Here is a 24,005-nt window from a genome sequence, read left to right as displayed (position 1 = left end):
GTGTAAATTGTATATAAGAAGGAAGCTGAGCTATAGTCATTGTTGGACCTGCTCTCATCATTGCTTGACTTGCTGCTTGAAACTGTTACTGTCATGTGTGAAGAAGTGGATGGATCTGTTACCATCGTGATTTGTTACCAGCGTTGAATTGCTGTTTATTACCAATTGCTGTAAGTAAGAAAATATCTGTAACTTCGGACTGATTTAAATGGCTAAAGACTTGGATTGACTAAAAGACTATGCAATTGTTTTTCACTACAAAGTAAAAGCTTTGTTAAACCAGTTTGTATGTATTGTATTCATTGCTCTCAGTACCGTTTCTCTGTGCACTTACTCTGCTGGCTGGTAACACAACAATATCCTTAACACTCTGCATGCATTGCGTTTTGGGGGTTGGGGCATGCACACTTTGGGCACTCGGTCCAGAAAAGATTAGCCGTCACTGGTCTATTTGGTACCTGCCCATCCCACTGGGTTGGATACAATGGGCATGCTCCAGGTCCCATCTCCTAAATATAGCAATTTACTAGCACCTGGGAATTATGCCTTTTCCATAGCAACCCCAACCTGTGGAATATGCTTTCCTCTGAGATTTAGCAGACCCTCATTTTTTTTAGCCTTCCAGAATGCTGTAAAGAGCTGGCTGTTTCTCCCAAGAGTGAAGTAACACGAGGTAGTCTTGGAAAACTCCCTGCCAGGCAGGAGGAGGGATCAAGCAGGGAGTTAGCCTTGAATCTTTACACAACTGCAAGAGACCTAGGATTAACACACACACCCCAAAGTTTCATGGAATTTTATCTGTTTGTTCCCAAGTTTGGGGAAATTCTTGTACTGAAGTAGAATACAATGAAGTAGTCAACTTGAACCTTTTCGCATGTAGATCTGATTGCTTGCACCTGACAGGTAGGAGCCTGTGGATGATTCTCTTGGATGCATCCAAGTAAGATGGCTGAAGCACATAGTTTTTGTTTGTTTGTTGTTGTTATGATCTATTCAGAGTTCCATTCTTAAGATGAGCAGCCATACAAAATTTAAATAAAGAAAGAAATGTCTGTAGAGGCTCTCCAGGCAATTCTGCACTCTAGAATTTCATGGAGAACCTTTATGGAGGTGGAAGAGGAGTTTTCATTTGTAGGTGATGAAAACAAAGGAATTTGTTCCTGTTCTGTCTGCTCACATGTAAAAAAACATGCATGTTGCTTATGTCTGAAGAAGAGCTAAGCAGAGTTTACAACAAAGCCATTGTAACACCTCACTCCAAAATAAAACATACCCCCTACTTTGTCCCATGGATTGGATCAAAGATAAAAAGGAGGTCCTTGCAGAGCTACCATTTATCGTTTTAATTCAAAATTTCTAAGCTTTTCCAGCAAGATAATATCTTCAATACTTAATTGACAGCAAGCTCAGCCTATAGGAGGCTTGAGTTTCAAACGCTAATCAAAGATTCCTTAACTAGTCATAAAAAAGCCTTCTAGTCAGTGCAAGTAATGTGATCATTAGTTAGAGTGCTTAGCCAATGTCCTTAGCCCAAATGTTCTTCAAACTCCTCCAGCCCATTCAGCAATGCCTCCCACATTGCTAATTTGGATGCTTACCAATTGTTCTGGTTATTTTCTTAGCAAACTACTATAAAACTTACTGTAGTTAAATAAATAAACTTGGTTTATTACACTAGCAATAACTGGACATACAAGAGGTGACACAGTCATTGGGGTTTATTTTGCTGTCCTTGTGGAAGGTCCAATGGCAAGATTATAAAATTCTGATAAAAATCCACTGCCTTTGTTTTGATTCCCAGAATGAAAAATAATTCCTCAGTGTGGGGCTGAAAGATATGCAAACAAAACAGCAATATTAGTGCTATTTAGTGAGCTGTGTGGTTGTTGGATGAACTTCAAGGCATTCATGAGGACAATTTCTCTACTGAAAGTTGAATGAGGTATCTCTAAACTTATCCATTGCCCTATTTCACTTGTTTACCAAATTCTAGAAAATGTTCTGGAAATGCACAGAAGTTCTAGGACAACCTTACCCAACCTGAATGCCCTCTTCAATTTCACCATTTTGGCTGGGAATTGTGAATACTGACATCTACATATCTGGGAAGTGTTGGGAAAGACTAGCCTAGTTTTGTAGGACAAATGATACTACTTTTTCATTGGATTTCTAATCTCTTCAGTCAGGTGTATTTTTTCTTACTATTTTCAATTGCGAATTTAATTAGTTGGAATAACCAATGCTGTGAGGATAATATTAATTCATTCAATATAAGGAACTAAGATCATTAACTAATCTTAGTTTCATTGGGTTGAAATATGTATACTCTGGAGTCTACACTTTTATTGCTGCCTAATGCTTGATTATTTGGTAGATCTGAATCTCATCTGCCAATATAGTTGAAGGTCTTTGTAGTAGTAGGAGATGTATAAATTGCCTCTGAGGATACTAAAAACATTTGTCCTACATTGGCACTGTTCCATTTGTGTAATGGAGCTGCTAACTTAGACCCATTTATTACAGGATGATGGTTTTGCTAAGCCAGTGTAGATTCACTCCATCAGCTTAAATAACTTGTCTTCTAAAGTTAATTGATTTGTCTAGTCTACTAAGGACAATAATGGCATCCTTCAATTGGTGTAGCTTAATTACAGTTTGAATTGGAAAGAAATTATCCTCCCATCTCCACTTGTTGGTTAAATATGGACTTTCCTCTTGATAGTGGCCTTTAGGATGTACTGTGGAGTAGTCCAAAGTCTACCAACTGTACAAAGGCAGAAAATGTGTCCCCAAACTGTCAGATGCTAAACAGAGTTCCTTATAGTTAGACAAAACATCAAAGGAGCAAAAAGATGGTTAGTTCTGGCAATGAACATCTGCAGAATAAACCCCAAAACAAAGCAAAACAAAACAAAACAAACCTTGGGCTAATTACATTTCCCCCAAAGGCATTAAACTTGTGTCTTATTGGTAAAGGCATTAGTTGTGATTCCATCTCTGCTATTCAGACAGAAGCAGAATAGGACTGTGCTATTAGATAATGTGTGAAAGAACCATATGGATACACATAATCATCCTGCAGGAATTCTGTGAGAATTGCAAAAAGTATTAACAATCAAAGTTTATTAGGTAATTTATTATAAATTCAGTCTGAGAAGAGTTAAATCATCTCATTGAACACTTATTAGCCTGAATTTATAATAAATTAGAAAAAGCAGAGTATTAGAACTGAAAGAAGAAATTACTTAAGCCTGGGTTTGAATAAGTTTTCCTTTTGACATTTTTATCAGATTGATTTTTATAGATGGAAGGATACTGATGTAATTTTGCAATTTAAGGTAATCTCTGTAACTGGTTTTGATGTCTTACTCAGCTTTGTACCAGTAGTACTAGTTCTGTAATAATTTGCATGAAAACAAATATGAGGATGAGGAAGCATTTTCCCTTGTGTGCAATTCCCACAAAACATTTACATTCTTCTAATTTATTGGTTTACTGCACCACTTAGTGCATTCTGGAGATGTGTAGAATGCCCTAACTGTTGGAATATGCAGACAAATTTCCCCCTTTTTGCACTAAGTCATTCACTGTCTCCTTGAAGTCATCACATTCTTTTCTCATTTTTCCTCTCTTTGCTTTGTATGTAAGAGAGCTTCTTAGCAGTAAAGATGAACTTTTCTATCAAACAAAGAAGAAGAAATTCAGACAGCCATCAGTAAGGAGAACAAAAATGGGACGGGGGAACAATTGTCCAATAAACTAAACAGGATTAGATGGATTTATTAGGTAATATGTTACAATACAATTAGATCCTCATCCACATAAGGATATTCAACAGAAGAGAGAAGAGAACCTTGGGATTCCCAGAGGTGGGATTCAGCCAGTTTGGATCAGTTCGGGCAAACCGGATGCTAATTTTACATCTGGTTTGCCGAACCGGTAATTGCAAGGACTGGCTGACCCCGCACATCCCCTCCCAGGAGTCTCCACGCAGCCTGTTTTGGATGTGAGGTAAGTGCAGGGCCCTCGTGGAGGCTCTGGGAGGGTGAAAAACGGGCCTCACAGAAGTTCCAGAAGTCTGGAAATGGGCCCATTTCTGGCCTCCAGAGGGACTCTGGAGGGCCTCCAGAGCTCGGGGGAGACTGCTTTTGCCCTCCCAGAGGCTCGAGAAAAGCCTCTGGAGCCTGGAGAGAGCAAAAACGCCCACCCTGCCATGGTGCAGGAGGCCGAGTAGGCCACGCCCACCCAGCAACGGGGCAGAGAACCAGTTGCTATAATTTTTCAATCCCACCCCTGGTTATTGGGATAGGCAAAGGGAGAGAATACAGCTAAAAAAACACTCTCTTCCAAGAAATAATATTTTAATTCCCTTGTTGTTTTTTTATCAACCGCATGATTCACTGAACAACTGCAGTGATTTGCTTAAGAACTGTGGCAAAAAAGGTTGTAAAATTGAGCACGATTGACTCAATTGCCTTATTTAGCAATGGAAGTTCTACTCCCAACTGTGGTCATAAGTCAAGGACTACTTGTATTTTTCTTATTGACTTCAGGATACTTGTGGTTCTTTTCCTAGGGTTTGCCAGCTCTCTATTCATATGGCCTTTTAAAAAAAGGAAAAGTAGCATGCTAGAAAGCAAAGCACTAGCTTTTACTACTGTATTTATTTGTAAGAATGCTCACTTGGGCCTTGAGGTGGTTGCAGAGTGTGCATTATTGGAAATGTCCCCTCCTCAACCACATGGCTTTCCAGAAAAAAAAAAAAAAGCAAAGCTAATAAGGAATGATTGATAGTATTCCAGGAAAATTATCATGGTCAGGTCCATGGACTATTAGGTAAATAACCTCAACCAGTTTACTTTCTGGTAGCTCTGTGACTTGTGTCCATCACCACAGTTCTTTTATGAAAAGCCATCCTTCAGCATGGCAACCATTTGTTGAGAGCTTCAACAATGTGAACACTCAACATCAACATATACTGTACTAATTGATTTTTTTTAAAATCCATCCTTGCTTTACAAATTTGGATTCAGAAGGCTTTGCCCTGCATTGAAACAAAAACAGCATAAGAACAGCGCATCTAAAAGGTACAGAAGTATTACCCTGTTTTAATGTAATCAGCTTAAATGTTGATGGCTTATATAAGCATGATAGACTGGCTGTAAAGTGTTTATAAAAATACTATTTTTTCCTACTATATTATACAAGTTCCATTAATGTAATATTTCACACTAGTGTAAACTTCAAAAAATATGGTACCTTTATAAAGCAAATATAAATAATCAAGTAACAAGGCATCCGGCTTCTTTGAGTGCTTTTTAAGTAGAAAAATGTGATAAAACGTGTTTCAATAGATAAATGAATTTGCACATTGCCTTATGCAAATTACAATTTACACACAGACTACAGTTACATAATTTCATTTTAACATTAAGTGATATTAAAGTATGAATGCTAAAGCTAAATAATGTATATATTGCACATACTTCGGAAGTATTATACATTATTGTACTGAGAAAAAATATTGGAAGATTTGAACTTAGCCGTTTTAATAGTCCATACCCTTAACATTTCAGACAACTTGGGTATGGAGGAAAGTAAATACTACTAAACGGAGCTGATGCTAGTTGAAATCTTGAATATTCATATTTTTTGTGGTTGCAGTTGTAAAATAAATATGATTAGTTTTTCACTAAATACTGACACTGAATCTTGTTCTCAGTTAGAAGATAGTCCGCGACTTCAATCCAGTGATCATATTTATAGACATCTACTGGGACAATGCTGTTTCTCATACAAGAAAATCTTTACCAAACAAAATATTGGCAGTATCAAAAGTTGCATTGCAAATTGGTGAAATGAGAAGAGCAGTTCCAGGAAGAATAAAGAATAAAGGTTTACATACATCAGAAGAGATTTTGATTCTGCTTCAATTCTTGTGGTTGACCACATGAAAATAATCTGGTTTTGGCTATAATTTGTTTTGAAAATATCATTTTCTTGATGAAGCTCTTAGAAATCCCTTCTATCCACTGACACATGATGCAATTCAACACAACGGAAAAGCTAAGCTATTGTTAGTATCAGTTATATTGCCTAAATTCCATAATGTATTTCACAACCATTGTTAATTTTTTCTACTTTGAGCCTTCACCCCAAATCGTAGGAACACTGCTGCACCTATTTTACAATTCACATTGATATTTCTGCCACTACTGAAATTCAGTGTTTAGCATTTGTGATCATTACCTATTGAATATGGCAATGAATCCATCTCCATCACGTGTAGATTCTCATTTAATCCAGTAGTCCTGATAACAAAATTAAAACACACACTTTTTCCTCTATATTCTGTTTTGCCAAATTGCTCTTAATGAAAAATGTGCAGTGCCAAACCTCAATTGTTTGGCTTTTGTTTGCTACAATCAGAGGTGGGTTTCAGCAGGTTCTGACGAGTTCTGGAGAATCGGTAGCAGAAATTTTGAGTAGTTCGGAGAACCGGTAGTAAAAACTCTTGACTGGGCCCGCCCCCATCTATTCTCTGCCTCCCAAATTCCAGCTGATCGGAAGGAAATGGGGATTTTGCAGTAACCTTCCCCTGGATTGGGGACAGAATGGAGATTTTACAGTATCCTTCCTCTGCCACGCCCACCAAGCCATGCCACGCCCACCAAGCCACACCCACAGAACTGGTAGTAAAAAATTTTGAAACCCACCATTGGCTACAATGCAAGAGTTTCTTCTCTTAAAAATGCCCTTTCTAAAACATAACTCATACAATACTAATATGTCCCAGGGTGGATAGGGTAGGATGGAACAGTTGACTGTTTATATTTATTACTTATTTAATATATTTATACTGTATTATACCTTAAAACAATTTGTGATAGGGTAATTACATTACCCTCTCTCTACATGGGGCTCCCCTTGGGGTGCACCCGGAGGCTCCAGTTGGTCCAGAATGCGGCTGCGCGGGGGATTATGGGAGCGATGGGGCGCTCCCGTGTGACACCTCTCCTGCGCGAGCTACACTGGCTTCCGGTGGTCTTCCGGGTGTGCTTCAAGGTGTTGGTGACCACCTTTAAAGCGCTCCATGGCTTAGGGCCGGGGTATCTACAAGACTGCCTTCTGCTGCCAATAGCCTCCCACCGGCCAGTTCGCTCACACAGACAGGGTCTCCTCAGGGTGCCGTCGGCCAGACAATGTCGGCTGGCGACCCCCAGGGAGAGAGCCTTCTCTGTGGTGGCACCTGCCCTCTGGAACGACCTACCCCCAGAGATACGCACGATACCAGACCTCCGGACTTTTCGTCGGGCCCTGAAAACACATCTATTTCATCTAGCCGGGCTGGCTTGATCCCATCCTTTTGGTTTTAATTTGAAATTGGTTTTAACTGGGTTGTTTTAAATTGAGGGCCGAAATTATTTAATGTCTTTTAAACTGTTTTTTAAATTTTATATGTTATGTTTTATCTCGGCTGTTCACCGCCCTGAGTCCTGTTGGAGAAAGGCGGTATAAAAATCAAATCAAATAAAAATAAAAATAAAATAAAATAAATTAAACCCAACAAGTTTAAATGTGGTGAAACTGACAAGTTTATTTAGAGAGGTAGTATCCAAGTGTCACTGGACAGGCAATATATTTCTCTAGAAACATAAAGATTCCTCTTTGCCTCCTGAGTGTCTCAGTATATGATTCAGACGTGTCTCAGAGCAATCAGCTGCTTTTACCCTAGATGCAAAAAAAGCCTTTCTATTCATGAAAATCTGAACTCCTAAGAATACTTCTAGATCAGCTGCCAATTAAACCATGTGTCTTTCTTCCATCTTACATAGTAATGAACTCTTTATTGCCTGTTTCTCTGCAAGAGAATTTGCAGTGTTTGATCTCTGATTCTCTTCATATTTTGCTTCAACCCTCATACATGGGGAAAGAAAAATAAAATCAAAACTGTTCATGCAACCATTTATCTAGGGAAAGCCTAGACAAAGAATTGAGCAACTGCCTAGAAAAGGTTAATAGGTGGCTTATGAATTTCAGGGAAGAGAACATTTCAGACTGCATTCTTACTATGAGAATGCTTTAACCCTTTTGGACTGTGCCAAGAAACTGCTTTTCAGCAAGCATATTATACGAGGCAATCAAGAAGATGCAGTTAATAGAGTTCCATTAGTGAAATTAATGACAAGAGAGAGGTTAGTAACAACAGGCCACAAAAGAATATGAGAAGATATAGGCCACTTACTGGGGTTTCGTCTCTTGTAATTGTCGTAGGGATAAGGCTTATTGGTGAATGTGCCTGAATGAATTACTAGAAAATATTCTAAAATGATCACAGCAGATGGCAGCATCTATTTGATCTAGGAGTCAGGCTTAGTTCGCACTGGGATAGGAGACCTGAACTCCCAAGGTGGTAGACTAGACTGAAGTTGAAAACCATTCGGAAGGGAAGCAGTGGCAAATCACTTCTACACCAATGCCAAAAACACTATTATTCAGAGTTGAGGTTGACTCGAGGAGGACTATATTCTTTCAGAAACCATTTATATCTTTTCAGCAAGTTATGCAGTAAAATTTTATTAAAGCAGATTTATTAAGAAAATGACCTAAGACAGTGATGGTGAACCTTTTCAGCACCAAGTGCCCAAACCGGAACACATGTGCATGTGTGTGCATGTGTGCATGCCGGACCGCCAGAAACCCGAAGACCAGCTGGCTGGCACGCACATGCCTGTTTTTTGGTCCGTTTTCGGACCTTTTTGGGGGTTGTTTTCAGGCTGTTTTTCAGCACTCTGGCACCAGTGAAGACCAACTGGCATGCCAGAAACCAGAAGAGCAGCTGGTGATGGCACACGTGCCCACAGAGAGGACTCTGTGTGCCCACTTTGGCATGCATGCAAGCCATAGGTTCGCCATCATGATATTACTATGATATTGGATATTGCTCTAGGCCAGGGCTGTCAAACTCATGGCCCATGGGCCAGATATGTCACACGCTGGCCATGCCCACACCTGGTTTAGTGAAGGGGAAAAAGTCATGATACATCACATGACGACACCATAATGATGCAAGTTTGACACCCCTGCTCTAAGCAAAGCCATGAAAACATATGAGTCTGATAATATTTCTCACTAATCCTGATTTTTGGCCACCCTACATTGCTTTCCTTCTACAGTATTTTTTATGACCATCTATGTACATATTTTATAAAAGTTCATTTTCTTGGGTATGTTCTTTCATACGTAGGGTGTATGCCTGGTCCTAGAGGTACATATGTTTCTAGTCGTCCTCCACCTGTGTTAGCTATAACATATGAGCCAACATCAGTTTCCAAAAGCTGCAAACTTGCATGTATCAGAGTTGTTGAGTCCTAGGACAGTCTCTGATGTGATGTGCCTAATATTGGTAGAGCTCAACTGCTGGAACAAAATAAGAATTTTGCTGTATCAGGTCCACAACTCAGCTCACCCACCATTCTGTCCCACAATGGCCACTCGTGTATTTCAGGGCTACACAAACATGGTCAGGAAGGTGGTATCAGTCCTTCAATGTTGCTTACTAGCAGGTGGTACTCAAAACCTGTCACCTGGATTATGGAATTAGCAAGCAAGCATCAAGACTAATAGATCATTATTGTCAGATACAGAGTTCCAGGATTTTGACTGTGGTAGTTCCAATATCTTGTACCCAAACCCTGTTGCAGGGCTTATATCTATTTTAAAATCTATTCTATTAGAAATTCATCTTCCCATGATTTTTATTTTAATATATATAGAATAAAAACTACTCTAAAGACTGACCATCTTATTTCTGGGAAATTCTAAGGAATTAATTTGCTCCTCTAAATTTTTCCTGTTAACTACTTAGAATTTACATTTCTTCAGGGACAGTGCTTAGTAAAAGACAAAATGGTGGTAAAATGTGGACAAAAATTCTCAATTCCCATAAAATGTCCTGTTCTCAAATGTTCTTTAGTCCTAATGTCTTCAAGTGGTACAAATGGATATAGGAGGAAGTCAATTACCTAAATCTGTAAGCAATACTCAGGGCTTATAAATATTGAGCAGCCCATCTTCCTTTATAAAGTTTCATTGGACCTGGAGCATAATTTAATCAATATGAATCAAATCCCTATAAAATGTATCCACAAAGCTTCTCTTCTTTCATGTTAACAGTGCTCAGCTATGACCAATAGCTCAATGAGGGCCTTCTAATCGACTTCATTGAGAGCAAAATGTTGGCATTCGTGTCCTCAACTAAATAATTTGGCCACTCTAAAAATCTTTCATTTACTATGATGTTACTATTTAAAGATGAAGGCTGTAATGCTTGGAAAGCAAAGTCTTAAATTTCAGTCTGTATGAAGTCAGTAGAAGATTCTATTCGATGCTATATTTTTAGGAAATAGCACTGGGAATGGGGGGGGGGAGCAATATTCTTATATTCTGTAAGATGTAGCTTCGGTCCTTCCAAGGTGTAGTGATAGTCAGGATTTAGGATAAAGTCAACGACTTTTCCCTTAGAAAGTGAAAAAAGTCTATCTCTCAACTGTCTAATAGAAAGTAAGGGAAGTTGAAAGATTATGATTATGTGTATCTAAATAGTTCTCTAAATAGTATCATCATTATTAGTATTGTGTATAAAGTATATCGACCCAGGGCTGCACAAAAGTTCATTTTTTTCAAAAGTAAAACAATTAAATCTAACAATATAGTTGATCAGAACCATGCAGATGCGGTAATAATGCAGTTGTACCCATAACAATCCTTTAGAATTAAAATACATAAGTGATTGTGTATTTTGTAGAATATGCACTCTGTTTTAGTTTCAATAAAAGACATGAAAGCACAATCTCTGTAGTTTTAGTTTGCAATTCATGGATGGCTTATTAATCAATGCAAGATGCATTCATTGAACTGGATTAATCCTGCATAAGTAATTTCTGAAATTTCCTGCTGAAGTTATTTTTCATTTCTGTGAACAAATAATTTATTTGGATTTTCATATATCAGGATCACAGAGATTTTCCACAGCTAGATTTTAATTTCAACGACATCTAAGTTGGCTTAAATATTAGGGTGCAGAGTTTTGCATGAGAACCTCTTCTAAAATCTATAATTGGTGTGGAACACCGACATGCACAGAATAAATCTGACAGGGTCCAGGGAGCTGAGTTCAGTTCCACTGATCAACATCTATGCTGAAGATTAACAGAATCATTTATGGCATTAAAAGCTCTCTAGAATTCATTAGTTTCCCCTCCCACTAACTACTCTGACCTCTCATACCACTATTTTTTTTTCTTTTTTGCTGTCATGAATTTAGAAACCTGGAACAAAATACAACACAAGATGCCCTGTTAAATCTTTTCCTCTCTTTCATTCTCTTTTCTCATACACCAACATTTTTTAATAAGCATACGATAATGATTAAATATACAACTGTATTGTTTATTTTTTTTTAAAAAAACCCAGCTTTTCACTTACAAAGAAACATCTTTAAAGAGAGTTGGCCTATCAAAACAAGATGTTCAAAATATTATACATATTTCAACAAAAAACAACAATCTGGCATTTCTATATAGGATTGAGGCCAAAGAAACAATAAAGAATGATTGTGGTTAATAATCAGATTTTTATGTATCTATGTGATGAAAGCAATTTTGAAAAAAATTAATGCTGGATACTTTAAAGATTTTTAAACAGAGATTTGTCAGACAGGCATGTAAGTAATAAGATTTTATTTAAAGTCCCCTCACCCTACAAGCAAGCTTCATTTATACACGCATAATATTGTACAAAATTTACACTGTTGGTGTTTTGTATGATTTCCTTGGTCATGCCTTCTAGAGAGTTAAAAAGATTTACATATAATACTCATAAATTCTTTAATTATATTTCTTAAAAAAGAATTTTAAATGATAAGACCCCCATCCCCACCCCTTAAAGTGGCATTTTAACAGTGGCACATGATAATGTTCAGTGTTTGACTCTTTTTTTAATGCCATAAAATATTCTCTAATGTAGTGTTTGCGACAGGTTTCCTTTTCACATATTTATATACACAGATATATATTTCTAAATACCATCCCTTCACCCAAATGAGGATTGCACAATGTATTATTTTACAAACAAATATTTGAATTGAATAACACAAATAAATACAATCTATCAGAATTCCACAACATAAGCAAAAATGGAATGAAGTTCCAGGATAAATATTTTAATTTCAAGGAATTTATTAACAATGTTATTGTTTTCCCTTTTTCTCTTTAGATACAATTCCTTCAACCAATGATTTGCTACCTGGGTAAGGCAGTACCTAGTCAATTTTGGTGAAATTATATAGTATCACTGGAGTAAACATTAGTAAAACAACTACAGGTAGTAATAATAGTAGTTATAATTGTAGCAATAATAATAATCATGGCATAGTGGAACAACACATATGAATTTTTATTTTTAATATTTTCTGAGTAGCCCAAACCTTATGAAATATTATCTAGTAAATTACTTTTTATTCTGCCTATTTATGTTTCACCTTTGTATCCCATTTGAAGTTATGTATTGCCTTGCATTTTCGAATATACAATATTCATACAAATTACAAGCTAGACTTTGAAACAGACATACCACGAGTTCACTTAATTTTCAGAAACTGTGCTAATCTACATGAATTTAGGATTTGTACCCAACACTGGTGTTCAAAAATACCATCTATGGCTTGTTATAAGTTGTTGAAATAAGATGAAGGTTTACAGAATCCCAAGAAAGTCAAGATATATCTCTTTATTTATATTATGACTCAATCCCAATCTTAGTCTACTCTTCCTGAGTCCTAGGCAAGATAACTGCATAGTGCAAGGGCCCTCAGTTGATTCCAGTGGAAGGAAGAAATGATAGAAGCAACAAACCCTCCAATTTTTGTATAGCACTGATGAGAAATGGTCCTATTTTCAGTCTAGCAAATGTATGGGATTCTTAGAGCGCAGGGCAAAGCCAGTTGCCTCAACCAGGTATATGATTAAATCTTGACTCCAGCAGCGCAAGATTTTGCTTACAGTGCTACATTTTAATCTAAGCCTTGAGGATAGGAGAAAGGAGTTTCATTGCTCAAAGCCTAAACAAAATATAGATGAGTCTAAATTCTTATTAGTTCTAAGTAAATATGCATGTAAATGTAATTTAATCTAGAAGCGAGGACAAACAGCCATTTTGGAGCGGAACCCATGTTGTTTTTCCCCCTCTAAAGTAGATCTAGCTGCCCAGTGGATTAGTCAAAGGACTGAAGTTCAAATATTGGACAGCAGAAGGGCAATACTCCTCTTTCTTTTGTGATGTTCCTGAACGTTATCTGATAGGTCAAGGAAACCCCTAATTGCCCAAAAAGCCAAAAGACCAAGAATGCTTAATGGCCTAAGAATGCTGAGCATCAGTTAGGGGATGGGATATCAAAACTTTCCGTATCAAAATAGGGAAATAAGAGTGGGAAATGAAAGTAGGTAGAAATCAGAATTGAACTTTTCGTGGCAATGCACACTGTTCAATCCAAGTGTTGAGTGCTGGGTCAGAGGACAGGAAATCTGAAGCCTTGTTCCAATTTTTTTTTAAGAGACAGCATGAGAGGGAGGAGGGGGAGGGAGGGAGGGAGGGAGGGAGGGAGAGAGAATGAGAATTGGCATTCCACAAAACCTAGCTACCGGTAGCTAAAACTTGACCTCCTTGCCATGCATGAGGTATTGTATCTTGAAGAAGGTCAGAAATTAGTGACCATTGTGTTTGTTTCTAAAAATCTCCAACAGACTTTGATCCATAGCTCAACCACAGCCCCAATTTGGATACAAATGGTAGGTCAATGTGGAGAACAATATAGAACTAGAGGTCTGATTTTATATGAAGCAGCTTTCCATATTCTGTATGTTTTTCCAGCTTGTTTCCTCTCTTCTTGCTTGTTTCCACCATTCAAAAATTATTATTTGTACCCTTTTCATGAATTCTTTTTAATATAAAAAGGAATAGACCACCCACTTGAAGAATGTGAGAAAGGCAGACCAAAGCCCAGCATCTGATTCATTGTTTATAGCTTAGGGGGAGCCACTAGGTTTTTATATCACATCTGTTTCCATTCTGAAATGCAGATTTACAAGCATTCAGCCCCAAGCTTAAGATATTATGGTTAATTATAATATTTGTTGTACCCACATCTAAATATCTAAAATGGCAGGAATGTCACCTGACACACAATAGTTGAAAGGAAGTATATAAAAATTCTGCAGTCTCGCATTCTGCATGTACTGTTCACAAAGGTTACTTACTGTTTGGGTGTGTGTATATTATACAGCTTAATAGACATTAAACATAGGCAGGTAATCAGCTGCCAATTTTTAAAGAACGATTCCAAAGACAGCAATTTACTGTGAAGAACACGACAGCTTCAAGTTATACGTTCCTTCTGCACTTTTCTGCTCTCAAATCTTTCTATGCTGCATTTCCTCTATGGAAGATTCCAACTCCTTAACAACTGCCTTACTTTCAGTTCAGTTTTGTTTGGCTTTTGAAGCTGCAAACTATACAGGTAGTCCTTGACTTACAACAGTTCATTTAGTGACTGTTCAAAGTTACAACATCACTGAAAAAGGTGACATGACCATTTTTCGTTGCAGCATCCCCATGCTCATGTGATCAAAATTTACATGCTTGGCAACTGACTCATGTTTACGACAGCTGCAGTGTCCTGGAGTCATGTGATCACTTTTTGTATCCTTCTGACAAGCAAAGTCAATGAGGAAGCCAGAGTCACTTAACTACCATGTTATTAACACTTACAGTGATTCACTTTCACAACTGTGACAAGATTGATTGTAAAATGGGGCAAAACTCATTTAACAAATGTCTCACTTAGTAGCAAAAGTTTTGGGCTCAATTGTGGTCCTAAGTTGAGGACTATCTGTATTTGGATTTAGTCGAGAACATACCTTAGTATGTTAGCTCTCAGAGTTAGACCTGCATTTTTTTTAACTCTAGCATAAGAGTAGTTTATAATTATATCAATATTAAACAATAAGGAAATTTGCCAATCTTTGCTAATATTGTATATCACAAAATCGTCATGTTACAAAAGTACTGCGCTTGAATTTTGTCCTTGGAAATGAAAAGTAAAGTATATTTACCATTTTTGCAAAATGGCATTTGTAAATATCAGATTTTAAACATTAATCAAAACTTTTTAAAAACACTCTAAACAGTACATGCTTGTATGCTGTGGAAAGAAGAAAAACCAGAATCTTTGAACTTTTGCAGTAATTATTTTCAATTTATACTCTTGCAAATAACATTAAAGATTGGCACAGATCCTGAAAGCTACCATAACATTTTTGCAATTCTTAATGAGGAGAATGTTAGGGCAGAGTGTACATCAGGACAACCAATTTGTTTGCAATAGAAGCATTACATTATTACCTCTGAGTTTTCTTCTGAAGTTTGTTGCTTGCAGAGTACGTAAAGCAGTCATGGATTACAACAGAAATGGAGCAGACCATTCTGCGATTCAGTGCTTTTCAGTATCGCAATTTTGAATTACAAGTGGATTATCATTGTTACTTCAACACAGATCCCATGCAGTAAAACAGAATGTGCAGTAATGTTCTTGTTCATTTTCTTTAAATTTAGTATCAGTATATGGGTCTGCAGCAGGGAAAATATCAATCTGAAATGGCCATCTGTCAACATGTGCAGTGTTCCATGCGTCTAACCTACTAGTCTGACAAGATACCAATTCATCTGAGATGGGAATTTGCTTAGTCTCTTTTTTAAAAAAACAAACAAACCATAAATGCAGGTGTAGGAGTAGGATCTTGTGGTCTGTGGTCCAAAGAACTGTTCTTTAAAATCATTATGTCTCCTATCATTCCTTTCCTGAATGCATCAATGTCCTCTTTTGCATTTCCAGGACTTATTTGTTGTACGGCACACACGCAGGAAGTATGACAGTAGAGCAAGCGGGACCCGCAAGTGGCTCAGCTACATCTCCTTCGAGCTCTGTCCAGGATCCTTTCTCAGGACTATAACAAATAGTAGAAGATTTGTAGGCTCCCTGTAATGCAATATAGAGGCTTGTTTAATTAGCTGAAAAATATCAATTCAAAATGTAGATAACTGTAACATGATTCATATTAAGAGCCGTGATGGCGCAGTGGTTAGAATGCAGTACTGCGGGCTACTTCTGCTGACTGCCAGCTGCCTGCAATTTGGCACTTCGAATCTCACAAGCTCAAGGTTGACTCAGCCTTCCATCCTTCCAAGGTCAATAAAATGAGGACCCAGATTGTTGGGAGAAATATGCTGACTCTGTAAATCGCTTAGAAAGGGCTGTAAAGCATTGTGAAGTGGTATATAAGTCTAAGTGCTGTTGCTATTCAAGAACCTGCAATGTATTAATCCTTAATATTATTATTAATAATATTAATCTTAATTAATAGTAAGAATATTAAGAATGTCATACAAGCTATCTGCTTTCAGATGTCAGGCTGACTCACACATTACAGCCTTTCAGACATAAGGCTTTCAACCATTAGGTTGACTCAGCCTTCCATCTTTTGAGGTCAGTAAAACAAGGATCAAGATTGTTGGAGGAAATATGCTGACATGGTCAACTGCCCAGAGAGTGCTGTATATGCTGCCCACTATGGAGCAGTATATAAATCTGAGTACTATTGCTATAAGATCTTATTTTTAAAAACAGCAGTGAAATTTTAGGATTGAGAGTGAACAGTGTAAAAAGTAATAAGAATCTGATTATAATAGTGATTGGGAAAAATAATCCAATTAATATCACTACCTTTTCTTTATGGGAAGTCCACGGGAAAATGGCAGGAGTCAGGGACTGATGCTGTACCTCCTTGAGGTCAGCAGTGGTCAGACAGGTTGTTGCTATCTTGCTAGATACTCCCAAAAAACAATTCCTAATACTCCCTTTGACAATGGGGTTTGAAATTAATAAGATACCTTTTGGATAACAGGATAGATGTAATGTATTTTCTAGACACAAAAGAATACTACTGCTTGATTTAAGAAACTTGCAAAAATGCTTCTTGGGAACAAAGAATTAATACGCCAATGCAGTAATTACAGAAACTCTAGCATAGCTTACATATTTTGCACATATTTATTTATTTATTTATTTTATTTGATTTCTATACTGCCCTACTCCCAAGGGACTCAGGGCGGTGCACAGCCAAACAATAAAACACATACATACAAAATTTAAAAGTAGAATAAAATCAAATTAAATAATTTAGGCCCCGACAAATTTAAAACCCCAAACTTTTAAAACCAATTTAAAATTGAATGTATAAAATACTAGAAGATATTTAAAAATTAAAAATCTTTTATAAAAGAGGGAGAAAATTAGGCCAGGCCCGCCTGGTGAAATAGTAAGGTCTTTAAAGCGCGGTGGAAGGTGCGCAGATCCGGGATCCTCCGTTCTCTGGGGGGAGCTCCTTCCAGATAGTAGGTGCCCCCACAGAGAAGGCTCTCCCCCTGGGGGCCGCCAGTTGGCATTATTTGGCTGACGGCACCCGGAGGAGCCCCTCTCTATGGGAGCGTACCGGCCGGTGGGAGGCTATTGGTGGTAGTAGGCGGTCCCGCAAGTACCCAGGTCCTAAGCCATGGAGCGCTTTAAAGGTGGTAACCAAAACCTTGAAGCGCACCCGGAAGACCACCGGGAGCCAGTGCAACTCGCGCAGGAGGGGTGTTACATGGGAACGCCATGTCGCTCCCATTACCACCCGCGCGGCCACACTCTGTGCCAGTTGGAGCCTCCGGGTGCTCCTCAAGGGGAGCCCCATGTAGAGAGCGTTGCAATAGTCCAGGCGGGAGGTGACAAGGGCACGAGTGACCGTGCGTAACGAGTCCCGATCCAGAAAGGGACGCAACTGGCGAATCAGGCGAACCTGATGAAAAATCCTCCCAGTCACGGCTGTCAAGTGCTCATCTAAAGACAGCCGTGAATCCAGGAGGACGCCCAAGTTGCGAGCCCTCTCCGTGGGGGCCAATGTTTCGCCCCCAATAGTCAGTGATGGCGTCAACTGACTATATCGGGACGTCGGAAACCACAGCCACTCGGTCTTGGATGGGTTGAGCCTGAGCCTGTTCCTCCCCATCCAGATCCGTACGGCCTCCAGGCACCGGGACATCACTTCAAGGGCATCGTTGGGGTGATCCGGGGTAGAGATGTACAGCTGGGTGTCGTCAGCGTACTGTTGGTACTCCACCCCGAAACCACGGATGATCTCGCCCAGCGGCTTCACATAAATGTTGAACAGGAGAGGCGAGAGGACCGACCCTTGTGGCACCCCACATATGAGGGGCCTCGGGGTTAACCTCTGTCCCCCTGTCAACACAGACTGCGACCGGTCAGAGAGAAAGGAGAAGAACCACTGCAACACAGTGCCTCCCACCCCTAACTTTTCCAACCGGTGCAGCATGATACCATGGTCGATGGTATCAAAAGCCGCTGAGAGATCTAACAGGACCAGGACAGAGGAGCACCCCCTGTCTTGAGCCCTCCAGAGATCATCAACCAACGCGACCAATGCCGTTTCCGTGCTGTACCCGGGCCTGAAACCCGACTGGAACGGATCCAGATACGTCGTTTCATCCAGGTGCTGGGGGAGCTGTTGCGCGACCACACTCTCAACAACCTTCGCCACAAAGCGAAGGTTGGAGACTGGACGATAATTTACCAACATTGCCGGGTCCAGGGAAGGCTTCTTGAGGAGAGGCCTCACCACCGCCTCTTTCAAGGCGGCGGGACAGTCACCCTCACCCAGCGAAGCGTTTATAATCCCCTGGAGCCAGCCTTGTGTCACTTCCCGGGAAGCCAGTACTAACCAGGAAGGACACGGGTCCAATAAACAAGTGGACACGGGTCCAATAAACAAGTGGTTGCATTCAGTCTACCCAGAATCCTGTCCACGTCCTCAGGGGTCAGAGGATCAAACTCATCCCAGATAACATTCTCAAGACCTGCCCCTATCTCTCCCCCTGAGACTACCCAGTCGGAGTCCAAATCTTCCCGAATCTGAGTGATTTTGTCATACAGATACTGAACAAAATCCTCGGCTCTACCCTCCAAGGGGTCCTCCCGTGCTTCCTGATGGAGCAGGGAGCGGGTCACCCTAAAGAGGGCAGCCGGGCGATTATCTGATGATGCAATAAGAGCAGCAAAATAGCTACATTTCGCTGCTTTTATCGCCACTAAGTAATTCCTAATGTGGGATCTTACTAGTGTCCGATCAGATTCAGAAAGACTGGCCCTCCAACTACTCTCTAGGCGTCTTTTCCGGCACTTCAACTCCCTCAGCTCCTCGGTAAACCAAGGAACCAATTGAGATCGGCGCCGGGTCAGAGGCCGCAAAGGCACGACCCAATCCAGAGCTCCAGCAGCCGCGCTATCCCAGGCGGCCACCAGGTCTCCAGTCAAGGCGTGTGCCAGAACCTCAGGAAATGGCCCAAGCTCCGTCTGGAATCTATCAGGTTCCATCAGGCGCCTGGGGCAGAACCATTTTACCGGCTCCGCCTCCCTGCAGCGGGGTGCAGCGGTTCGAAAGTCGAGATGAAGGAGAGAGTGATCTGACCATGACAAGGGTTCAGTAACTATATCCCCTATCTCAAGATCCCTCAACCACTGTCCAGAGACAAAAACCAGATCCAGCGTGTTTCCCCGTGTGGGTAGGGCCACGAATTAACTGGGTCAGGTCCATAGCTGTCATGGAAGCCATGAACTCCTGAGCCATCTCCGACGTCTCACCCATGGACGGCAGGTTGAAATCCCCCATGACCATAAGCCTAGGGGTATCAACCGCCACCGCGGCAATGACGTTGAGTAGCTCGGGCAGGGCTGTTGCCACGTGGCAGGGAGCCAGGTACGTGATCAGCAAACCCATCTGAACCCCATGACCCCATTTCACAAAAAGGGATTCACAGCCGGCCGTCTGAGGAACAGTGGCCTCCCTCTGTCTCAGACCTTCTTTAATGATAACCGCTACCCCCCCCGCCCCTCCCCTGTGACCTTGGCTGATGGAATGCTTGGAAACCTGGCGGGCACATTTCAACGAGGGGAACCCCCCCTCCTGGCCCAACCAGGTCTCCGTAATACCTGCCAGGTCCACACACCCCTCCTGAACAAGATCACAGATGAGGGGGGCTTTATTTACTACGGACCTGGCATTGCACAGCATCAGCCGAAGGCCTGGGTCCTGAGGGTCTATGCAACCTGAGGAGCGAGTAGAGCCTTGGGGGCCGGAGCACGCCACCGCTCGTAGACAGCGAGTGCACACTCCCCTAACACGATATGGCCCCCTGCTCCCGCCATATCTACCCCTCCCACCTACAGTACTGATGTTCAAAAAACCATCCGGACAAGCTCTAACCCCCCCTCGACCCCGGGTCCCCCACCCCCCCCACCGCGCTTCACTGCCAGACCCGACCCTCCCCCTTGTGGGTTATCCCCCATACCCACAACCCGAATTCCAATCTGACCCTCCCCCTCCCTGGGACTCCTTAAAAATTTGACTAAAAATTTCGATAGAAAACCCCTCAATCCCCTAGTTTGCATATATCATGGGATGACTGAAAGCTTTATGACTAAACAAATGTCTTGGAGGACTTGTGACCATAATGGAGTAAATTAATTAGCTTGTTTTTTGCAGTGAGTTGGTGCTTATATTTGATATTACAGTACTGGTATCTTTTAATGCTTGTACTAGCTGTTTCTTTGGAACAAGTTTCAATGCAGGCAACCTTATTTTATTGTTTTTGTGCTATTTTAGATGCTTAGTTATTCTTTGTTTCGATTCTTCTACTTCTTTGGTTAGAGAGCTTTGTTCTTTCTGAGGCAGAGGAGAGATTGCCTGGTTCTGGAATGAAAACAGTTCAATAGCTGGGCTGCCTTCATCTACAGGCAACTTCCCCTGGTTTACCTCTACAATCTGAGTTACTTCTGGCAAGGCTTTGATTTCTTTGCTCTGGGAAGACCTTTGCAATTCTTCCAATTATGCTTCTGTGGCTACTTTGTATTATAAATTGACATTGATCTGCTATAACCTTTGTTCTGTTATTTCTGATTCTGTATGTTATTTTTTCCAAAACTGGTGCATGCATTTCAAATATCCACTTCCTGTTGGACTTGATCTGTAATAACAGATTATTTCTTTATTTTCAATCACTTTATATTTGAAATGGGTACGCCTTTTCTTCCAGTAGTTCTGTAGCTGCTGACCCTGATTGCTCAGCCAAGAGTCCTGAGTCCTGTAGCCCATTTTCATCCAAGAACAACAACACCTAGTGTGATCCATACTGAACTGGGCAATGACTGAACTGACATGTGTTTTTGTAGTTTACATCTCACCATATTTTTTATGGAAGAGACACTTTTCTCCTGGCTCCTCTAGTGAGATTTGTCTAATATGAACTGCATTAGTTCCCAGTGAGTTTCCAGTTAAATTCAAGATGCTAGATGTCGCCTAAAAAACTCTACATGGCATGCAGCCAGGTTATTTGCAGAATTATCTCTTTTTTGACATTTCAGTACCAGAGCTTGGCATGAACTTGGTCTCTTCTATTAGAAAATGTCATCTTGTGGGACCTGGGATTGTTTTACAGCACTGGCTCTATGAAGCAGTATCCCTTTAGAAATCTGGGTGGTCCTGACCAGTGGTGAAATCCAATTTTTTTTACTACCAGTTCTGTGGCCGTGGCTTGGTGGGTGTGGTGTGGCTTGGTGGGTGTGGCTTGGCCATGGCAGGGGAAGGATACTGCAAAATCTCCATTCCCACCCCACTCCAAGGGAAGGATACTGCAAAATATCTATTCCCACCCCACTCCAGGGAAAGGATATTGCAAAATCTCCATTCCCACCCCTCTCTGGGGCCAGCCAGAGGTGGTATTTCCAAACTACTCAAAATGTCCACTACCGGTTCTCCGAACTGCTCAAAATTTCCGCTACCAGTTCTTCAGAACCTATCAGAACTTCCTGGATTTCACCCCTAGTACCTGACCCTTGGCAAGGTACTGTAGACCTGAATGTTTTCTCAAATAGTTGGATCAAAATGCTGAAAAGGTCAGTGAGTGGGGGTGGATTAATTTATTTTGGTATATATTGATTGAAAATGGAATGTTTGGGGCCCAGATGTATGCTGTTTTCTGTTATTATTACTGTTATTATTACTACTACTGGTACTGCTACTGCTATTCTCACTTGCACTATTACTTAGGATGGAGTGACCTTTTTTTCTTTTAATATTGTCTTGTTTATAATTCTCTGTGCTCAGTCACTGCCACAAAATAAGTTGCGGTAAACAATTGCTTAAATAAACAAACAGCATGCTATAAAATTATAACCAGATGACCTAGTTAAGACTTCATGTTCAAATTAATGCATACCATACTCCAGCTGTAGCCTCCAACAAGGTATATGCTGTCATCAAGAACTGCACATCCAGGACCACTTCGACCCTCTAAAATAGGAGTTTGCAAAATATTCCATTGGTCTCCCTTTGGGTCATAACATTCCACCAGCATGACATCAAGGTGAGAGAAACCTGTATCACACATTCATAAAATAATTTGAATCCACTTATTTGAAATAATGACTATGGTCACCATTAAAAAAATAATTTGTCAGCAACATCAAAGGACAGCCTTTATAATTCGTTAGAAATAAGAGGAATGAGCCTGTTAAGATAAAACATTGCAAAAATTTCCTTTGATTTTCCTCCAAAATTCAGCTAACATCATCATAGGATATTTTACTGAAATTCAACTTCTTAATTATTGGCCATTATTCTTAATAGAAAACATATAGTGACTTTGTCAACCGTACCACTCAGTCATTTAGTGCAAAGAAAGACTCCTGGCCATTTGCTTTGCCAAGAGTATACTTTACTGAAGCTTACATGGTTACATAAGTAGCATAAGCTGAATCTGAGGTTTTCCCATGCAAACAACACAAAGGAAAGTTGTCCCCCCATCATCTCTCGGTTTTCTGCAAATGTCCAATCAGGTGCTTGTATATTGTTTAGGAAACCGGTGCTGTTCCCAGCCCTGCATATCATTAGGTGATCTTGGCTGGCTGTAGCTTCTCACAAGCCTCACGTGGGTTTCCATCCTCCCCTTTTTCCTTACATTCCAAGATTTCACCCCTGCCGCCCCCCAGGGCTAATATTAGGCTGTCAGCTCATGAAGCTTGGATAGGTGAGATGCAGCCATGACAGACCTCTAACAACTACAATAGCTAGGGCTGTTAATAACATGTACCATATTTTTCGGAGTATAAGACACACCTTTCCCCCCAAAAAAGACGGTGAAAATCTGGGTGCGTCTTATACTTCGAGTGTAGCCCTGCCCAGCTTCTCATACGGAGGTTTCAGAGGCTGAAAAAAGCATCAGAAACGAAGCTTTGGAAAAGAAGCCTCCAAGCAGAGCTTCCGAAAAAAAGCCCCCAAACTGAGCTTCAGAGGCTTTTTTTTCGGAAGCTCTGTTTTGGAAGCTTTCAGAGGCAGAAAAAAAAGCAAAAAAAAAAAAAAAAAGAAAAAAAAAGCAAGGCACAGAGCTCACAACCAAGGAACCTGTTGCTAAAATTCACTTCTGGGAACAGCTGATTGGGGGTATTCCGGGAGGCCAATCCACCTGCCAATCAGCTTTTTTCTTATTTTCCTCCCCAAAAACTAAGGTGCGTTTTATACTCTGATGTGTCTTATACTCCGAAAAATACTGTAAGATGGAAGATTTTTCTACTCCTATAAGATATTGAGATTTTGATTTCATGGTTTAAAGGGATTAGGAGTATTTATACTAAAGCTTTTTTTTCACTTCATAGAGTTTGCACTGAGGAATTTCTTGTAAATTCTATCTTTGACAAAATTGTTTACAGTTTGCTTTGTACGAGATATGTAATCTCTTCTTGTATTTTGTGGTTTTGAAAACGGAGGAAAAGAAAAATGTTA

At 40.2% G+C, this 24,005-nt stretch overlaps 1 protein-coding gene across 1 annotated transcript in view; it reads right to left on the bottom strand.

Moving 5' to 3' along the window:
* Positions 1-15,952: 15,952 nt before the first annotated feature.
* The window catches only part of KLHL14 (kelch like family member 14), a 74,022-nt gene continuing 65,969 nt past the window's right edge, over positions 15,953-24,005 (bottom strand). The window contains exons 7-8 of the mRNA XM_070942320.1: positions 22,444-22,601; positions 15,953-16,093 (exon numbers count right to left, since the gene is read on the bottom strand). Of these exons, the coding sequence (XP_070798421.1) occupies positions 15,953-16,093; positions 22,444-22,601 (299 nt within the window). The remainder of the gene's footprint in view (positions 16,094-22,443; positions 22,602-24,005) is intronic.

The sequence above is a fragment of the Pituophis catenifer genome, unplaced genomic scaffold (genome assembly GCF_029215685.1).
Source record: "Pituophis catenifer annectens isolate HBS135680 unplaced genomic scaffold, rPitCat1.0.hap2 SCAF_3, whole genome shotgun sequence".
NCBI classification, from domain to species: domain Eukaryota; kingdom Metazoa; phylum Chordata; class Lepidosauria; order Squamata; family Colubridae; genus Pituophis; species Pituophis catenifer.
Note: the sequence above shows the minus strand (reverse complement) of the source record. Positions and strands in the feature narration are given on the sequence as shown.